The sequence below is a fragment of the Drosophila melanogaster genome, chromosome 2R (assembly GCF_000001215.4).
Source record: "Drosophila melanogaster chromosome 2R".
NCBI lineage: Eukaryota > Metazoa > Arthropoda > Insecta > Diptera > Drosophilidae > Drosophila > Drosophila melanogaster.
In genome coordinates, this window is record NT_033778.4 from 15,598,117 (window position 1) to 15,619,306 (window position 21,190).

General features: G+C 45.4%; 1 protein-coding gene across 3 annotated transcripts in view; it reads left to right on the top strand.

Moving 5' to 3' along the window:
- The first annotated feature begins 15,737 nt into the window (after nucleotides 1–15,737).
- Nucleotides 15,738–21,190, top strand: part of CG42524 (uncharacterized protein) — a 43,361-nt gene continuing 37,908 nt past the window's right edge. For all 3 annotated transcript variants that reach the window (NM_001299536.1, NM_001169689.2, NM_001259417.2), the window contains exon 1: nucleotides 15,738–17,184. In NM_001299536.1, coding sequence (NP_001286465.1) covers nucleotides 17,126–17,184 — 59 coding nt within the window. In that variant the 5' untranslated portion in view covers nucleotides 15,738–17,125. The remainder of the gene's footprint in view (nucleotides 17,185–21,190) is intronic.

Genomic DNA, 21,190 nt, shown 5'->3' on the forward strand with positions numbered 1-21,190 from the left:
CAGTTACTCAGACAGCCATTTGCACGGGCTTTCAACTAATTAGAAAAATACTTGAAACCTAACGGAAAGCATGCCTACAAAAATATTACACATACGCCGCATATGCCAGAGGAAAAAAGCTGCCTCAAACAAAAAAAAAAAAAACAGAAGGCATAGGTAACGCTGGGCGTCCATATATTGTCGTGGGGGCGGTCAGGTGGGCGTGGCCCGTTAGCCAGTGGCGCATAACAAAATTGCGCATTTAGCGAAAATGCAAAAGTGCAAATACGAACATCCGCTTCCGTTGCATCACCGAAAAACCAAAAAGCCAAGCCAAAACCAAATGGAAGATGGGGTTGGATCTACTTTGTCCATTTGTTTTGGGTAGCTATTCCTCCCCCTCTCCCCCCACACCCACCACTTTTGGCTGTCTCTAAGTGCCGTCGTTTTCCAACACTCACTAAGAATTTCGGAGGAAGTGGACCCCTTCCGTAACGCCGCTCGTTGATTTTTACGAGTCTACCGCCCAGTTTTTTGTGCTCCCCCCTGCCCCCCCCACCCTTCACATTTCTCATCCAGTTTGGATGGTATTTCTTCTGCGTTCTTTTTTTTTTTTGTATTTTCTGTACCCCCTTTTGTGGGGTTGTTGGACATGTGCCAAAAATTTGACATATGAACTGCAGCCGCCAACGCTGCCACGCCCCCTGCCCAGCGCCCCCACTGTTTGCTTACATCATGAGCGGTAGCCGCAAAAGAAATCGCACTGCATTATTATCAACTTCAATTTTGTTGTCGGCGTTCGTTGTTCGCTGGGCCACAAAAAGGTTGGCCGGGCTAAAAAAAAAAAAAATGAAACGGTAGCGAACCTGCGCTGCATACGTGATGTGCTGCAACAACAACAAAAACATCAATAAAAGACAACAACAGCAGCAACAACAACAACAGCAATCGGTGGAAGAACAAGAGCCACAAAATTGAAATTACATGTTTTACTTATAAGTTGGTTGGCCCGGCCACAAGGCGCAAAACGAAACAAAACCAAACCGAAGTTGGTAGCAGATTTTCCGAGGGTGTCCTGTAGGAAGTGTGGAGGGGGGGGGGTGTGTATACTGCAAGGGGGTAGTAGGCATCCGCAGGCCGGGGTGCCAACGGATTGGACGTCCAAACAACCAGAGAAGGTGGCTCATTAATTTGCCAAAAGCCAAAGCCAGATAAGCGCAGCTCCACTTGCAGTTGCCCACATGCAAAAGAGGCGCCACCCCGCGGATGCAACAGCAACCCCTACCGCCACTCCCTTCCCCAAAGCCACTGCTCCTGCCTCGCCACAGATAAAATCCAATATGGCGCCAATTTTCTCACGTATGACATTTAATTAACACAACAATGTGTCCCCAACGACATGGATGGGGGTTGCAGGCAAAAAAAAGGGGGCTTGTGGGCGTCCAGCAGTGAAGTATTCTGCGGTGAATGTTGTCATTAAAAACTGTAAATTATGGCGGCCAGTTATTGTGCGAACGGCAGTCGTGGCAAGTTGCTCTCGTTTTGTTTTATTTTGCCCATAATGCGCCGGACGAAGTGGTTATTGGATATCGAAAGGATTAAGCACAGGCTTAAGAGGGATCTTCTCAGCTGCCCTCCATATTCACTGAGTGACGTCAGGGGCGTTAGCACCGCGATTACCAAAAATGGTCAGAAGTTATTTCTAGACCAGTGAGCGGACCAACAAGGCTGTCACTCAAACTAGATCTTAGGAGCTACTGGACTGGCTTTTTAGGGCACTGAGAAAAAGGCTGCAAGTAAGTGTGTTTTTTTTTTTTAATTATTATTCTTATATTTCATTTCAAGAAAATATTGATTCTTACGCTATTTTAATCAATATTATATTAAATAATATTTGCAGATACTTCATACTGGTATTAAAGTATCTTAAATTGTTAGCAGCATAGTTCGAATTTATATATATAAATTTTAAACTAAAATCCAACTCTAAGTTACAAAAAATGGATTATCTTATTAAGGTCAGATCATAAACATCCTTATTTTTCTTGCAGTGTGAGATCAGACGCTTAACGGAAGCGCTTAACTGTTATTCCCGACGGCAGACAAGTGCAGTAGACAAGTGGCAGGCAGCGACTAAGAGAGAGGCAAAGAGAGCTGCTGAGAACACAAATTCAAGTGCAAACGGCAAATAAATCAAACGGCAAACAGAAAGCGCCGCTGCTGTTGTCGACTTCGACTGCAGCGCAGGCATTTCGTTAACAGTTAATGCGAAGATCGCAAAACCCCGCAACGCCCCAACCGCCCAATCAAGGTATAAAAAAACGCGTCAGTGTGTCAAGTTCGTTTGTGGCACTCCAAAGAGCACAGCAAAGAGGTACCTGCCGGCCGTAAGAGATTGGAAAAGCGCTCTTAACTACGATCTCTTGCGTTCATCCTCTCTCCTACTACCTTTCTCCCTCTCCCTCACTAGTGTGCAGTGTAAGGCATCTTTGGAAAGGTAAACGAACTTCCGGTTCGCTGGAAGCGCCTTAAATGTGATAGAGAAAAAAGTATGTGGCCTTACAACCGATACCGATATCTGAAATTTTGTGTTCTCTCTTCCTCTCTCTTTCATTTATTTGCAAATTATCAGATCTCTATTTTCCATGCAGTTTTATTGATAATGTTTTCAGAGCTTGTATAATCACCGCTCACAGCTTGTGTATTTTTAATTTCAAGAATCTAATACAATTTCAAAGCATTTCGTGCGAAAAAATTACAGGATAGGTAAATAATAAATATTGTAAATCGCATTACATTGTATTTTATGTACCGATGCATTGCTAGCTAATTACATATCGATGTGCGGCTACTTTAGAGCGTAGAGAACATTGGTTCCCTTGAGATCTACGGCCTGGGTGAGCAGCTCGAAAACCCCTTTCCCCATTCTGTCTGCCGGCCATTTAGGCTGCCGACTAATGGCCAAGATATTAGCTGCATGGCCGACTGCCTGCAACAATGTTGCGCTAATAACTCGAACGTGCAACAACCTTGCCGACCAGACCGCACCGCCCCCCGCCCACCGATTGCCACTTCTCCCAGACAGATTGAGACCAATTAGTGTGGCTCAGAAATCCGCTTGCTGCAAACGGAACTGCAACGGGCGGCTAACTGTTAGTCCGCTGCTGCAGTTTTAGTAGCAGCAGCGGCAGCGGCATCAGCTGCCGCATGGAATGCTGCATGCACGCGACTCCTTGGCTCTCAGACGGTCTAAGCCCGGTTGTGCAGTTCCAGCCAACGTTGAGCGCCACGGCAAGAGTCAGCGATCTCTGCCAGCGCTTAGACGATCGCGGCCTACTTTCTCCACATTCCACCGGCGACGAAGCCGGCGATGGCGGCTTTTGTTGGCCAACTTGTGCAGCCAGCGCGGCAGCAGCAGAAGAAACAGCGGCAGAAGCCACAGATCCAGCATTGGCTAGAACTAGACAAACCACAATGCAGCCCAGAATATAAAAAAAAGATCATAAGCGCTAAAAAACAAAAACTTAAAATGCTGCTATATGAAGAAAGTAGTACGTATCTACCTTTAAACTTGAGGTTATTTGTTTAAGGCGCTTAATTTCTGAACATCCATCTTTAAATACATTGCAATTGTATCTTTCTTTCTATCTAATTATCTATCTTTTGAATAAATCCGCTTAGTCCGTATGCCACAAGCGCGGAGCTTCTGTGGTCTGGTGGAGTGCAGGTTAAGTGGGCTCCAGACTTCTGGACACGCTCCGCGGATCCGTTAACACCTCTGCCGCTCCTCCGCCGCTCTTCTGCTGGCCAGTGGGCAGTGCGCTTTTACCGTTTAGAGTTTTAACGATTGCATAATCTGCGTCGCCGTTGGCGTCGCCGCGTCGCGCCGGTCGCACCGTCAGCTGTTTAACCTGAGTTTATTTTTGGTTGGTTTTATTTACTTTTTATTTGTTTGTTTGTTCGCTCGGCGGCTTGAATGAATGTTTGTATGTGTGTGTGTGCGTGCGTGCGGGCAGCGCTGTTCATTCAAATGCGCTGATTACCGTCCCACATCGTCCCATCTCACTCACTCGAACCGAAAGTGTGGCAATCTCATTTCGCTCGGCGATCGCTTAACGCTTTTCAGTTGTTGCTTTTGTTGTCGCTCTACACGCGCCGCTTCGCACTTTTAGTTTATTTACCTGCATGGACTAACTGTTCAAATCCATCTCCGTACCGCTCACCGTTGCTTCCCCGCACTCTTCCAGATTTCTTTCGCTTTTCGGGGGTCTTAAAATAGCCGCATGATTTATGTATTTGCGGTTGCTCCACGAGTCGAGCGTGTCTTGCATGATTACCACAACCGCAGCAACAAGACTCCACTGCCGCTAAAACCACTACGGCCCTCACCGATTCCCCCAACCCCCCTTTCCCCATCTACCCAAAAAAAAGCCATTTCGACCTAGTCTCCATCTCGGTTTCCCAAACTAAATTTCCTGTGTACCTCTAGCCAAGACTAGAAGCCCACTTAACGTAAATACATACGCGCTGGCGGTACGGAAATGTGTAATTAAAAATTGTAAAGTTAAGATTTATTTTTACCAGGCTTACTGAGATTCGAGCAAGTTGAGTTGCAACTTTTAAATCAAATGCACATGCAGTATAAACTTCAAAGGTCTGTTAATGCTTTCAATTTTACATTTGCTTGGTATTCTTTTTAAACAAATTTTCATAATTATATCTACACACTTTTGTTTTAAAGTAATTTTATGAAAGAAAAAAGTTTTTAAGCATTAATCCTTAAGATATCTGCTTTAAATTAATTGAAACCCACTAGTTGTTGATTTTTGGCTGCTTTAGTAGCAATGGGCTTGCCAGTCAATAAATGCAAAATTAAGTGCGAGTAAACAAATTGATTTATTAATTGGCCAACTTGACAACTTGTCCTGTCCAATGCACTTCGTTTTGTCGGTACATCCTTTTGGACTTTCGTTTCCTTGGGGACTGATGTCTGGCTCAAGATGCTGGACGAAAATCTTTCCGACAGCCTGGCAGCCGGCAGTCGGAGTTTCAAATTAATTTCGATTTGTTGCAGCTTGTTGCAACTTGATCCTTGTGGAATTTTACGGCCGGCAAGCTTTTCCTAATTGTTATTGCGTAGTCGTAGTCTTCTTGACTTTCTGCTGCTGCCGCTTCTCGTTGAGCTGCCATCTCCCCGAGGCCAATTTGTTTATTGGCTTCCGAATTTGGACTATTGGTGTTAAAATTTAAAGCGGATTTGCATTTGTAAACAAGTGGCTGTCTTCCGATGCTGCTTGCTTTAATAATCCCCGTTGGCCCAATAAACAAAGGGCTGGAGCAGCAGCAGATTCACATGAGTTACGAGTACAAGTTGCACACATTTTTAATGCGTTTCGTCGTCGGTCGGGGCACTCTTGATAATTAGCGACAGGGCAGAGCTGTAGTGGCTCTGACCACCGGATCCCAAGTCCCAGATCCCTGCACAATTTATGGCACTGGCCGGGGACATTGCTCAACCGACTTGTCACAAATTGAATCCGGATGGGGAATGCAAACGGGCGCCATTTGTCGTCCAAAGTCATCCATAATGCAGAGCGTGGCAGCACCTTCAAGCTGCAGGCGGATGGATGCATTGAATCCTTCCTTCGCCCCACGGCTCAAGAGGCGTCCAATTGACAGGACCGTGTCTCCTGTCAGCCTGGCTGGTTGGCCCCCACGCCTTTCCCAGCCCTACGCTGTTTTCCCAATCGTTTTGGTCATTCATCCTCTTACCTGGGTACGAAATTCATTGAATTTCAAATGCGATTCGCCCCGATTGCCGGGCTGTTCAGTTCTGTTTCGTTTTTTTTTCCCTCCCCCTGTTTCTCGAGCAATTGGCCAGTTCCGAAGTTGGCCACTTCAATTTGCATTCGTCCGTTCATGATTCATTCAAGGAAAACTTCAGCCCGGAAAGTATTAATTATTTTTGCTCCATTTTCGTTGCCTCTGCCACACGGGGTCACACCTGCTGCGCGCCCCCTAAAGCCACAACAGATCCCTTGGCATTTGTCACGCATACGCAGCGTTGACGAGTGTTAAGCATACGCAGCGTTGACCAGCTGATGATGACTTACGAGCGAATGCCGACGTATGCTGCGCCACCTCTTAATGTTCACCTAATCAGAATCGGGACATTTATCATCATCGTCCTTAAGGAGAATGTATGCACCTTTGGCGAAAATGTGAAATATGATCTCATCATTTTTCATAGGTGTCCTCAATGATTTAAGCTGCACAGCAGTCACTTGTTAACAATTAAAGTCAAGAGCTGTAACCTCTTGTTGGCGACACGAGCGAACAACGCAAGGAAAATTCTTGGGGCAAAAGGCAGGAAAAGCGAGCGATGGCAGCACAATAAATAAAAGATGCAAAGCAACGAACGAACGAAATAAGAAACTATGGTGCAAGGCTGCCTTCGGTCTGCTCCTTCGCTGGCTCCTTCGCTGGCTCCTTCGGCGGCTCCTTGCATTATTATGAGCGATGATGATGTTGCTGCGCCTTACCCCTTCGTAGCCCCCGCTGCATTTCCACCGACGTTGGCTGCATTCTCCCGTTGACAGCGCAAAGTTGAATTGTTTATTTGACTTTTAGTTGTTTTCTTGCCGTTGAAATGCGAGCTGGCTTCTTGGGGGAAAATCGGATGGGGGCAAATTGAAGGAGCCGAGGCAAGTTTCTGCCCTTTGGCTTCAAAGAGTTGTGAGTCCGTGTGAGATGAGGGGTAGCTAGAACTTTCTGTCCTTCATCGCTTGTTGCTGCCGCTGTTTTCTGCTAGTTTCCGAAGCCCCTCCACCGCCCTCGAACCTCAACACATTACCAACTTCCCCTTAGGCAGTCAAACAAGTTAAGTACACAATATGCAAAGCATCCTGCCCCCGTTCTTCCTTCGCTTTGCCATCCATTTTGGCCACAGGACACGGCCGCAGTGCAGAGCAAACTGTTGCTACTCCCGGCAATCAAATGAGGCTCCATCTTCGCCATTTCCCACAGCCGTACAGAGGAAAATATTACCCAAATAATCCATCAATTGCATTGGCTTCTGGCTAAACTTTAAAGAATTCTATTTTTCTCCGTGCACCAACTGTCGATGTTTCGAGGAGGATCAAAATTGTTGCGCAAATCACTCTGAAGCTAGGCTCATATCAGCCAAGGATTCTAAGGATTGCATATATGCCTTTCAATTTCGAGCCTTTGTGGCCGTGCCACCAAATGTTGCCAGAGATGCAAATTAGAAGGGGCAACGACAAAGCCCTATATTGCTTACGAGGGCTTTCCCTTTATATCCGCCAACCCATCACACTGGCTCACACTAATTGATTTGCATATAAGCAAAAATTTTTTTAATTACCCAAAAACCTAAGCGAACTTCTTCGTGGCAGAAAGCATTCAGCCACTACCGTTGTTTACCCAGTCATGTGTGGGGGCGTCAGAGGCGCCACTGCAGGAGGTAAAACGGTGGTTTTGCTGTTCGGGCAACGGTAACAGGGCCTGAATGGCACTTGAAACTTTAGACAGTGGCATATTTCCATTGCATAAATCTGGGCAACAACGCGCAGCGATGGCAAACAGAATGGCGACCACTAAACGCGCGCTAAATGCGGTTTAGCTTTGGAAACTGTATGAAATGTGGTCGCCAGGGGCGCGACGGGGGCGCGCGGATGCGAAACTTGGTTGGACAGGTGCTGCCACGTGTTTAGTTTGCTGCGCAACTGGTCAATGTGGCGGTGGCAGCGGTGAGCGGAGGGGTTCGGGGTCTGTGGATACCGCTGAGGTGGCAGCAGATAGAACGCAACGCTGGTGGGTGGATTGGTCCCCCATCCTGGATGTTATATATCCGGTTTTGTTGGGCCAACTCTTTTCGGTTTTTACCCGGTCACGTCCCGAAAGCGGGTAAAGACACTTTGGGTTTAGGAATGCCACATGATGGGGCACTATATGTGAAATTGGATTGGCACCGAAAATATATATTATTGTATGTCTTATTAGCAATATGGTTGGTATGATCAGAACATGTTTCCATCTACTTAGAAATCATTGAAGCTAAACAAAATTTAAGATCGTTTTTAGATTAAGAAATATTCTAAATTTCCGGAAGGATATGATCTAAGTCCCTGCAATGAAGTTCCTGCAAAGTAGATCATTTGCTGTTCGTTTTGAGTTCGAGTGTCCAATGGGTTAACCTTTTTGTTTTATGTTTTTTTTTAGACTTTTGTTTTTGTTTTGCGTGCGACGACGCAGCATATGAAAACACGTGTAGGACTGAAAGTGAGCCTGCTTGTGGGCGTGTGGTCGAGTGGAGGGGGGGGGCGGCAAGGACAAGGGGGCGTGGTGGGTGGCAGCCACGTCTGCGGCAAACCGTGCAAACAACGGTTTAAGATGATTAAGTGCTTTCGCAGCCGCAGTTGTGTGGGCAGGGTTCTCAGTTTTCGGCCTTCTGGGCTCTCAGGGCTTGTTTTTCGGGCTTTGCGCCGTTTGGCTGTTTGGGCGGAGGCTCTCGATGGCCGTGCAAAGTTTCATTTTCTAAAAACCCACAGCCCACCCATATACACTTACACACACGAATACGGACACAAAGATACCTTTCGGCTCAGGCTGCGCCAAAAATGGTGCAACAAAATCTAGCATTTTCCGTTTGGTCTTGTTTCCTTTCGGGCGGAAGAAATTTAATTTCCATATGTTTCGTGTGCTGTGGCAGCTGCTGCAGGTTTCTGCTGATGTGCAAGTTTTAAAGTAACCCAATCGTCCGAACGAGCCATGTATCATATACCACCATAACGCCATATATACCAACTACCATCCATCGTTCATCGTCCATCGTCCATCCTTCGACTCGTATGGTGTTTGCCATTTTTGCTGACTCTCCTCGTTGGCCGCTGATTTGTTTATATTTGCTTTGCATCTTGCCCAGCTAGTAGAGAGTGTGTCAAGTTCCGGGCTTGTCTGTTAACCCATTTGAGATGTCCTGACACCCCCATGTACACAATGACTCCGGTTGTTTGTGTGTCAGAAAGATTAAGTATACGTCAAGTGGTACGCGGCATTGGCTTTTCCAATTAGTGCGAGCTGCCTGAAAATCCGCTAGAATTAGCCAAAAGTTGCGTTTGCCTCTGCCCCGCCACACTTCATTTAATGTGGCAGCTTAAAAGTTTTCACTCAGCTGCCACCTTCTGGTAATTGAGTGCCTCAAGTTGGAGCCAAAGAATCCGGGAATCAATTAGCCGGATTCACTTGGATTTAAGCATTGAATTTATGGCCCACTGGGCAAGCGGATAAGGTAAAGTTGGCAACCAGATCTGTGAATTATAACGCTATGATATCTCGACTTCGACAGCCAATGGTATGGCTGGTATTTTTGCATAATTCAAGTGGAGCCTCTCGATTGACTTGACCCGTCAATCAGGCAACATATTGTCTGGTGTATATAGCTTTAGGCACAGGCACTCCGCACTCCGCACTCCGCACTTGGCACTCGGCACTCACAGTTCGACAGATGGATTTTTGTTGGCTGTCAGTTTGACAGGACATTTCATCATCGGGACGAAGTGAGTCCATCGGGCCCAGAGAGACTGACAATGAGTGCGTCCATCCAACTGGGCTGGTGTAGTGCACTTTATGCAAATGCGACTATTAATGCGCTCGACCCTAGACCCACGACCCCCGACCCCTCTAGCCACCTACTTGCGACCCCTTGGGCTGAGTGTGTTTGCATATCTGGTGCGCAATTAGCTTAATTTGTGCCACTGTCCGGTGGCAGTGGCTCCTGTTCCCAGTGCCAATTTCGATCAAAGTTAATCCTTTTCAATATTACCGAAAGCGAAAGAGTGAGTGAGATTTTCGAGCGGAGGAAAGTGGGGCTAGTGGGGCTCTACAATGATTTTTAGTCCTGCCTATCTGCATGTATAATATTATAAAATTTTCATATTTATTTAGATGCATTTGAATATTTTGCGCATATATATTCCGTTGTTTTTTTTTTCTTCTTGTTGTTGTTCTCTGTTTGTTGCTGCTGTTTCGTCCAACTAATGGGTATACTGCAATCCAACCGTTTTGCCGCTTTAATGCAGGCTTTTAGTTTGAATTGCAATTGCCCTGGGATGCCTGATTAGCATCGTTTTAATGTTTAATTAAAGCTCTCGTGGTTACTGCCATAACTTGCCATCCAACCGACTATCTGCTTCGTGTTGCGCTATTCAAAATAATTTAAATACAAAAAAAAAAAAAATTGTTAGCCCATTGCGTGGCTGCTGCATTATGGATTGTTTATGGCGAACGCAGAAATTTCTAAATAATTTATTTGTGTCCATCGCTAATTGCTGCCAACTTCTTGTTACTGGCCAATGGTTACGGCTAGCAGCTATTTTTGGCAGCAAACAGTGGCATTTCTGGTTTAATTACAAGGCAATTCGCCGACGACGAGCGGCGCAAAATTTTATGCGAATTTATTTAGCCGGCATAAAAATATTTGTAAAACAAACTGCGACGGCCATAAAATAAACACATACACATGAGCAAAAAAAAAAAAAAAAAAAAAATAGATGTGAAAAACATGCAGCAGACAAACACACAGTCCTGCGCTGCTCATTGAAGGGTCGAGCTGCGGGAAGCCGAAGGATCGCAGGGATTGTGGGGTCTGGACCAAAACCCACACAAAAGCCATCTAAAACCGGAACTCAATTTAGCGACAAAATGCCTAAAATGCAGTTTGAAACTTTGCGAAGGGAGCGGGGGTGCAATGCAAAATCCCACACAGCTTTTTTGGAACAGTGCGCATTGCCAAAAATGGCTGCATAAAATTGCACATTAAATTTACAGATTTTCTATCTAGATATAATTAGCCTTATCATAATCATGCAAGACTAGTATCTCTTTCAATTCGAATGGTAAATAAACTAGTAAACCTTTAGTATCTCTTATTATTAGGAAGGTCAATATGTTTCTATAACAATTAAGAACCCAAAAAGTTTTGGGCTTCAATCAAGCTATCATCATCGAATGATATTTGTCTACATCAATGTATCGCAATTCAATTTTCATCAGCTGTTCATTTTAGCCGCATACCTCCGTATCAGATATTCGCCTGTATATTTTCTAGCCGTATCGAAAATTTTGCCAATTTTGCATATGAAAATTGTACGCGGTTAATAGGCGACATGTGTGCAGAATGTCCTCGGAGAGGGCGAGGAGGTCCCCACACATGCAAATCTGGACATTTATATACACATACAATATATGCATATGCATGCATATGTATATGTTTATTCATGCCAATAAGTATTTGTAGGTGTGTGCGGGTGGCATTGGATGGATGCGTGCGTGCGATGCCGACACCAAATTTAATAATAATTCTGCAGTTGGGAAATTGTTTGATAATTTAATTGCTGTCGTCTAGCGTGCGGCCAATAGTAGTTGAATGGCATTAAACCGAACAGAATTAAAGCGGCGGCGAGCGGACAATGCAAAGTGGCCAAGAACCCTCGGCCTAATCAGGCGTCAGCTTGATTAGATGCATATAATTAGATGCTGGCCCGGCACAGTGCCCGGAATCCTGAAGAATAACCCACTTGTGCCCCTAGTGCACTCACCAGTCGTCGTCGCTCTGAAGATGTGCTAATAATCATTTTAATGAAACGATGCAGATGCCGGACATAAAAATCCAGCTGGCATAACGATGAGAAAAGTGACCGGAACGGGCGGAGGAGTTGCGAGGCCGGGAGGTCGCCTGCCGCAAAGCAGGCGAGCCGAGTTTACGGTCAGTTGGGGATTGTACCCCGGCTCCAAGCTGCTTAAGCGCTAAACAAGATGAATCTAATAACGAGCTGGGACTGCGACGCATCCTATTGCCTCGTTCTGGGCGCCGCTTCCGCGCTCGCTGTCCAATGTCCGTCAGCTGGCTGCTCTGCCCGTCTTGACCTGCCCCAAAAAAGCCAGTGTCGTGACACTCTTAAGTCCTGCGCTCTTTGGCTCTTCTCTTTTGCCTTCTTCGGGCCGGGAGAGGGAGAGAGAAAGAGACCAATCCACCCTGTGCGGTGCCGATTGCCGAGCGGATGCACTGCAAAACGCCGGCTAAATTCGAGGCTTCCGTGCACCCAGCCCCCTTCCACCTGCACACCGCATCAGTTTTCTCTGGCTCAGCCAAGTTGTGCATTGTAATCTATACCCGAGCGGCTTACAACTGGCATAACTTTGGGGGGTTGCATTGCCTATTTTCTGTGTTGCAAGTCCTGCTTTTGCGTGCGCTTCCTTGGTTACATTTACCGATCTCGCACATATCCTGTGGTATATGGTATCATAAGCTATGTTTAATGTATATAATAAACATATAATCAAGTCACCTTAATTAGGGAACACCTCCATATTAAGTCATACTATAAGGTTTTTTAATTTTATTTAAATTATCCCCTTTCTCTGTTGTATGCAAGTCTCTCTCGCTGCGAGTCACAGTGAATTTCCCTTAATGTTATCCCCACTAAATATTCTTCTCTTCAATGATTTGATGATTTGGCAAGAAAGCGGTGAGGATCTAGATAATTCAGTGGTTGATTTTACCCATACTTAAGGTATTACTTTTTAAGAATATCTATAGTTCAATGTCGGGATTCCCAATATTCGGCTAGTTAATCGTAGCCAAAAAGCAGCCACTGAAAATGCGAAAAAAAATGTTTAAAACTTCGCTGGCGCCGTTGGTGTTCGGTCTATTTCGGCTGTCGTTCGGTTTAATGGCGTTCGGCTTGGTTCGTTTGGGCTTCGGGAATCCCTTTTTCCACCGAAACGAAGGCGAGACAGACAGCGACGTCGCTGCTGCAGCCTCTGTCGCAGTCGACTGCTCTGCCGCCGACTTGTTGCGACACGCCAGACGTCAAGTGCGCATCTAACGGCATCACAGCGAGCGACAGAGAAAGAGAGAACGAGAGAGAGAGAGCGAGTGAGAGGGAGGGAGACTGGCACTGGCGCCTCGTGCAAAAGTTTACTATGCCAATGCACTCGTTGTCTGGCCCGACGTCCGCCCCCATTTCCCGGCCCCTTTTTACCGCTGCAGCGTTGCAGCGCAGTAACCGCGTCGGCCGCACAGAAGACCTCTCTGTCGCACCGCTGCGACCGCGACGGAGTTGCAGAGCAGAGAGCTCACGGCAGTTCTCGTTGGGCCAGTCCCCGAGAAGTTGGCATTCAGTCGCCACGCAACGTCCGCCAGTCGAGGTTGCCCGGCTCCACTTGGCGGCACTCGATCGTGTGGCAAAAAAACAAAAAACAGAGTTTGCGAATCAGCAGCCCAAGGAACCCTTTCCAAAGCCAAGTTCTGGCCTTTGGGCCGCAAAAGTGCAGCGACAGTCGAGCCGAGAGCCTCCAGCGAAGCAGTCGCAGGTGCTCTCAGTGCCATCGAGAACTTAGCAAATTGCCAAAACCGAAAGAAAAGCATTAATGAGAAAGATAAATTCTAAGCAATCAAGTGATCAGCTAGCGGAATCTGAAACCGTTAAGTACACTTTGCTGTGTCTGTGTGTTGTACTCTCGTACTGGCCAAGTTCTGATACGTCTCCAATGCTATCGTGTGTAATTTAATTCCGACGCGGGCATAATCAATTCGCCGTAATCCATTTGCACTTAATGCGACGCGCCAACTCCCCAAAAAATACGATACAAACAAATACAAAGAGCAACTGAATGGGAAGCCAGAAAATAAATATGACAGGTGTGAGCCGGAAAACTACAGGTGAGTGAGCTGTCATTAGGGGGCACTTATTATTATCAAGTGACATGTGGTAAAGGGCGTAGATTCAAAGATAAAGGGATATTATATGGTAAATATCAAGTATCCGCTATGGGTACGAAATATATAAAGGGACTTTGTATTAGGGCACTAGACAAAGAATATATTAAGTACGCGCGTCTTTAACTAACTACTACTGTAACGAATAGAAGTATAACAGTAATTTTCAAGTTTTAAGCCCGACAATTTTGAAGAAACAAGTTCAGGAAGTGCTAGGAATGTGCTATAGAAACCCCCTGCAACAATTCTTCATTTTGCCAGCCCCCATTTCTTTGCGTACTTTCTCAATGCAATAAACGAGTCATCAATCTAACCGACCCGATTCATCAGCAAATTCGCCACGCTTTTCCCGAGCAGCCAGCCAACGCTTTCCGTTCCCGTTGGCCATGCAAATTCCTTGCCCAAAAAATGGGTTGTTGGTCAATAACACTGCCAATCACTTTCTGCCTAATCATGCGTCTCACTCGCTCATCTGCCCTTCTGTTTGGGCCTTGTTTGCGGCTCACGATAAATGATGTTAAATAGTCCGTGGCCGGAATGAATTCGCAGTTTGTGTGGAGCCTCCAAAACTAATTTCGCTTTACACGTGAGCGGTTATCTTATCGCCGAAGTTCAGCGCCCTTATCAGCTGGTCGAAAGTGACAATTCCATTTGGCGGGCTACCCCGCTGACTGCTGATAAGCAAATTAGCTCTAATTGAGCTAAGCCGGCCATAAGCGCCGAGCAAATAACTTGGAATTGGGGGCGTTAACTTCGAACTTCTAAAGGCCTAAGCCGCTGCAGCCTCGGGCGGTTCTCACATTTGTTATGGCCAAAAGCTGAGGAACAGCAAAAAAAAAAAAATATATAGAATATCATAATAAGAAAAGTGGCCGCAAAGAGTGCTTAAAGAAGGCGAGTGGACGAGGGGAGGACAGGTGAAACTAGCCCAAAGAAAAGAATTTCTACTTATAACGAGTTTTTATTACAAACGCGCGAAAGCGGCGAGGCAGCCGAAAATGTACTAAAAAAAAGAAGACTGAAATGGTAAAATAGAAAATAAATGAAAAAGGAGTAGCTGAAAAGGTAGTAAAAATGGGCAAAGCGAGCGAGGCTAACTGAATTCCTTCTGGGTGGCTTAAAGGGGACGAGAGGCGGAAGGGTTGCACATAAAAAGTAACAGCATTTTTGCCTACACTCGAAGGAAACAGTAGTACATTTCTTGTACTCAGTTGTTGATAAAGGAGTATTTTATTTGATTCAAAAACTTAAGTATCTGCAGAGAAAATGCAAATAGAAAAATGTAATGAATGTACCGTTTAGACTGTTTTACTTAGTTTCTTTTCTGGGCTAAAAAACCATAGACTCTGTGAAAGCTATGTGGTGCAATTTTCTCAGTGTAGAAGCTGACAGAGAGGGCGCTTAAGGTTGGTCGGCAAGAGAGTTGCGGAGAGAGCGGAAGAGGGAGCGGCAGACAGATGAAGACCAAGACTGCGAAAGCATGAAGCAACATTATTCAAAAGAAAGCCAAGTTAAGGCATGCACACACACACAAACCCACGGGCGAAATAAAGAGACAGATACATGGCAGCATAATGCAGCAGCGAGAGAGTGAGCGATTGTGTGGGGGGGGGGGGTTGGGTGGTGATGGTGAGTTGGGTGGCAGATCGGGCCAGGCATTAAACATCATTCAGCGACGTCGACTGCGATGCTAGCTGCTACGCCGACTGCGGCAGCGACGCCGGCAACAATCACATGCCGACATTCTTTCATTCGTACAACGACCTCGACTTTGATTTGCAGTTTTGGCCAACAAAGAGAGCCGCTTCGGGCCAACACTGAGAGACCCGGCTCGCAACGGCCTCTAGACGACCTACACGCCTGAGCAATGGCCGCGAAGAGAGCGCCGTCGGCTTTCTTCGGTTCTCCGAACGGTCGGCCATAGCTTTGCTCGCTCGCTGGCTGCGAAACTCCATTCATTCGTGCTGCGCGTCTCGCCTGTGCCGGTTGTCTGCTGTCTTTCTCCTGCCTCTCTCTCTTGCCCAGCCACCTACCGCCCTACCCCCACAACACACACAAACAGACTCATACTCTGACAGTGGAAATGTTAAACAAAGACAAAGGCAGTAACACACAAGCAAACACACATAGAAACAGTAACAAACACAGTGCTCCAGCTAAATAAGTGCAAAAATCATACAAAAATATTCCAGACAAAATAAAATACGAACAAAAAAAAAGAAAAGTGAACAATCAGCCGAAAAACTGTGGGGCCCAGCCAATGCGTCATTCCCGCAGTCGCTCAATCCGGCAACAAGAGCTATCGCCACAGACACGAGCATTCGCACTCACATTCGCACTAGCACAGTTGCAGCTACAAAGTGCGAACGACAGGCCCAGACATCGCACCCATACACCCGGATTGGGGATTATGGAACCGAGATTTTGCTCAAGAGATCGGAACTAAGGCGCTCGAGAAGTTAGCAGGGCAGTGCGGTACTTGAAACAAGTTTCTAGAATTTCAACTACTTCAATAGAAAGTACACAGGCCTTGGCCCTTGGATACTAAGTATCTTGCTTAAATATGAAACTCCCAACTTATTCGATGACATCTTAACATTCAAGTTCTAAAGTTCAAATTCAAAATGTTTCGAATGAATTAAGAGCAATGCATCCATACAAAGCAATGACACCTTCTGATAAACCGAAATCGGAGCTAGCAATTCCTGCACCGATTTTCGCCCAGTGTAGATTGGCAGACAGCAGGCAGACTGAAAGCGCAGTGGGAGGGTCGCCACACAGTTATCAGTCTCAGTCGCAGTCTCGTTCTCAGCCCCAAACGCAGACTCAGTCTCAGTCTCAGAAACTGAAACAGACTTAAAATCAGACTGCGACTGAAGCTGAGACGCCGCTGTCGGCGTTGTCTGGAATTCGTATTGCCCATATGCGAACTCACACACACACACACTCACTTAGACACCGTGTGCCACACGCCCATTTGCACACATGGCCAACCGGATGTTGCAGCCATCTTTGTCATCGTTTTCAATCTCAGCCTTGGCTAAGGTCGCTCCTGCCATCCGATGTCCCATCAACCAGAAAGAGACAGGAGCAGTAAGCGAGCGAGCGAGAAAGAGCCGGGTGGCTGGCTGGCGTTGCCGTGAAGTCGTGAATTTATAACAAAACGCTAGACTCGGCGACTCTGACCGACTGGTTTGGCGTGTTGGCCCGGCTGAAATGTTTTTTTTTTTTTTTATGGCTATAACAAGCAAGCAGAGCAGCAACAACTGAATCAAAAGCATAAAAATGCCGCAACCCAAAAACCCACTACACAAATTCTGAATGGGCAACATCTGAATATTCGAGATGATCGAAAACGATGGTGAGAGGGAGAGGGGTGGAGAACCGGCGATAAGGAAGTGCGGGTAAGCAAAAATAAATAGATATATAAACATAGCGAATTGTATGCAAATTTGTTTCAGTAAACACGTTATTATTAGGTTGAAATATTTAAGATTAAATTAAATTGATTTTGAAAGTAATTTACATATTGACATCTCAATATAATCAAATCGCACTATTAGCACAATTAAAAATCCATGGATTTGCTGACCTGGCAGCCAATTTCCCCATTCAATGCTTAAGTTATTATTTCTGCCACCTATTTTCGATTGCATGTTTGAGCCAGTTGGCTATCACTGCGCCTGTGGGCGGGCATCTGCCACGCCCCTCCGCCGAGCGTGCTAATGAAACATTTAATTAAGGCATTAAACATCAGAAGCGCCATCAGGGGAGCATAATGAAACCGTATGCCAACACTATCTGTGTGTGTGTGTGGTTGGGCTGGTGTTTGTGCACCTGAATCGCTAAGTTAAGTCAAGCCCTGCTGATCAGCCAAATAGGAGGGGCAAAAAAGAAAAAAATCCCCTCCACTTCTCAATCCAACCTCGCTAATGCCGTCGACAATTGCCGTAAAAGTTTATCGCCCGCATTAAAAAACCATGGATTAAAATTCAACTTCAAATAAAAGTCGTGCATACGCGAGCCAAGGAGAGAAAAAATTCCCATCTCTATTTCACAAATTTTCTTTTATTTTTTGTTGTTTTTTCCACTGCTGCCTCTCCACATTTTTCACTTCGTTCTTTCTTATTCGAATTTCTTTGCTGGTCGCAATTTTTTTGTGCCCACATTTGCCTTCTTTTTGGCAGTTTTTCGTTTTTTGTAATAAAGATAAGAGCTCTACTTTTGCTACCTGCATTGCCTATTGCCCATTTCAGACCCTCCCTTCCCCATCACCTTGCCGCCGTTGGAAAAGTGTTTGGCTAACAAATGTTGTCCACTAATTGCAGGCGAAAAACATTTTCTCGGCTAACGAATTAAGCGATGTAAATTTTTGCGCTCCCGAAAATAGGGAAAATGCCATGGGTCTGGGTTAGATTACAAGTTTTGGGTGGCGTGGGCGTGACACGATGGGCAAAAAGTCAGACAGACATGCAGACAATTTCATATAAAATGCATGAGCATGAAACCAATTCAATAGCCAAAAAATACTAACACACACACACACATGGGAGCGGAAAATGGTTTGGTTGGCTGGTTGGAAATGAGGGGAAAAAGGCGGGCTAAAAGGGGGCGGAGGTGCTTCATGTTAACTGCCTGTCGAGCAAACTGCCATCGCACTGAACTCATAGTTGTCCTAGTTGTAGTTGTACTTGCCCAAAAAGTAAAAGACGAGCACGAAAATGGGTTGGTGAGGGGCTTCTCTGGAGTTAGGAGAAAGCAGTGAAAGAGGGAGGGGGGGTCTGAGAGCAAATTACACGGAGCCAGCGGCTGAACGGCACAGAAAGCGATGCTAACTTATAGATACAAGATACCGACGATGAAACGAATTTGAAACAGACGAAAATTTGCACAAAAAAATTAAAAGAGAAATGCCAGGAGCTGGGTGGTCCGCCCAGAATCAAATAGAAGCGACAAAGTTTTCAAATTAATTTATTGATACTGCGATAAAAGAGGCAAAGAGATAGGGAGCGAAGGAGCAAAGTGTGAGAGATAAACGTTTTATGGTCCTGGCCATCAGGAACGATGATGAGAGTGTGGGTGAGGAATTCCAGGGAGGATGGTCAACTGCCGGACCCGGTTTAATCAAATGTATTGAAAATGTTTCGATTCCGGCAAAGTTTTTCGAGTCACATGAAAGAGCCCAGGGACATCAAATGATTTTTGATCCTCGAATGGGCGAAGGATACAAAGCGAAGAAAAGAACAGGAGTAGGATGGTGTTAAGAGAATAAAGTTGGGCTAGGAAATTATAAAATACATTGTTAAGGAATTGTAACTTTGAGCTATGTATGTAAATCCGACTTAATCTCAGCTGCCAAAGTCTTGTATGCAGATGGTCAGTTTCCGGTGGTGCTATGATAACATTACGCATCCGCCGCATTGTCACTGCCACGAAAAGGAAATTTCCTCTCATTAAAAGCCAAATATGTGCTATCACAGCGACCCAAAGCAATAGGAGCCAAAAGCTCAGCAAAAAAAAAAAATAAAACAAATAAGAAATAAGAAATCAGCATACGGCGCACCTACAGTCGACTCCAGAGGACAGAAATATGTACATACATAACGATGAGCCTCACACGTTTGTTTATAAGGCCTAACAACAGTGAGCAGCGGTATATGGAATATGCACATACAAAGCATCTTCGACGACATCCCCCCCGCCCAAAATGGATCCCCAACTCCGCCCCACCAACGAAACGATACTTGTTCAATAACCGATAACATTTCGCTTTTGCTGACTTTGACTTTGCATCGTCTCGTTTTGGAATTTGTTGTGCTGTTTTATATTCGGTTCGTAGTTTTGCTGATACCGAAGCTTTAAACGCAAAAAATGCAAATTTTATTTCGCTATTCCGATGGGGAGGGTTTGGGATCATCCGCTTGCCCCTCTTTCAATGCCTATCTCATCCCGGCTTTGGTTGTGCATTTGGAATTGTTTTGTTTTTTTATTCGGCTTGTGTACTCATTTCTTTCTATTTGTTTTAAAACGCCGCTTACCCCGATTTATTTATTGTGCCATTCATGTTTCTCTATCTTTATGTGTGTTTGTGTCGCCCCTTTGTCTCGCCCCCCCCTCTGCAGTTGTGTTTTGTGTAATGGCTGCGATATTTATGGCCAGCAAGTCCTTCGTCCTGCCGACTCGTTTTGGACTCCTAGAACCAGCAACTGCTGCAATTTATGACCATGGCGAGGATTCGGCATCGGCATTGGCATCGGAATCGAATTCGCATTTGGATTTCGTATCCCTGGGCTAATAAAATATTGAAATATATAACAATTTGCATGATATTCGGTTCAAGTTCTCGGGGAGAGTTGAATAAATATGCCATTCCGCACCGATCCGGGGCAATTGTTTTCATGCTGCACTCTATATATTTCGCAGCCTTTGGAGTGCAATTTGTGTCGGTAGGAGGCTTTGATTGCAATTTCAGTTTGTAGCCCGAAAAGCCCTAATTGACATCGGAGGCCGGGGAGCTCAAAGTGAGGTCCTGGGGAATTGCGAATCCATTACTAGTCCGAGCACAGCTCTGGCTCGAGCTCTCTTGTCTTGTCAAGTTTATGGCTTGGCCAAGCGGTCAGCATCTCAATTGGCCGAGAGATGCTCTTTCCAATTCCCGAATTCCCATACCGATAGTGAGCATTTGCCAAGCCAAAGATGATGCCGGGCCCATAAACAAAGAGTTTGAAATGTTTAGCACGAATAAACGGCGGCTATTTTCATTCGCATTACGTCAACAAACGCAGATGTTCCGATTTTAGCGGCCGGCACATACTATACATATGTATGTTGGTGGAGATAGATCCACATGTTTGCCGTTTCGCAAAGCGGCCAATACATAAAAGTTGCCATAAACAAACAAAGATTTCGCAACCAGCAACGGGGAGAGAGATTTGCGAGAGCATCTAACCGATTTGTAAACAGAGATCGAGGCGGAACTGCAAATAGCTAGGTGATATAGGAAAATCGTGGTCAGATTTCGTTAGAATCAGCAACCAGCAGCTTTAAACGCACTAAGATAAATGGGTAACACCATATCAATAACTAAATCAACAAAGTATCGGAGTATTGTACTGTTTCTAGTTACTAATTACAGTTCTTAGCTACTATTTATACGTTCAACATCCATATTGCTGCCACATAAAACAAAAAAACAGAAATATATAACAGCAAGAAGCCACTCTAGACACACAATTTATCCAAAATTCTGTTATTATCAGTGTCACACTTGAGGCAAAAAGCAAAAATCAATCTAGAGCCTGAAGCAACTAGCAACATCCTGACTTCGGCAGCAAAAAGCAAACATCAATCTAGAGCTAGTGGCAACTAGCAACACTGTGACATGGCAGACAATAGAAGCAACAATCAGTA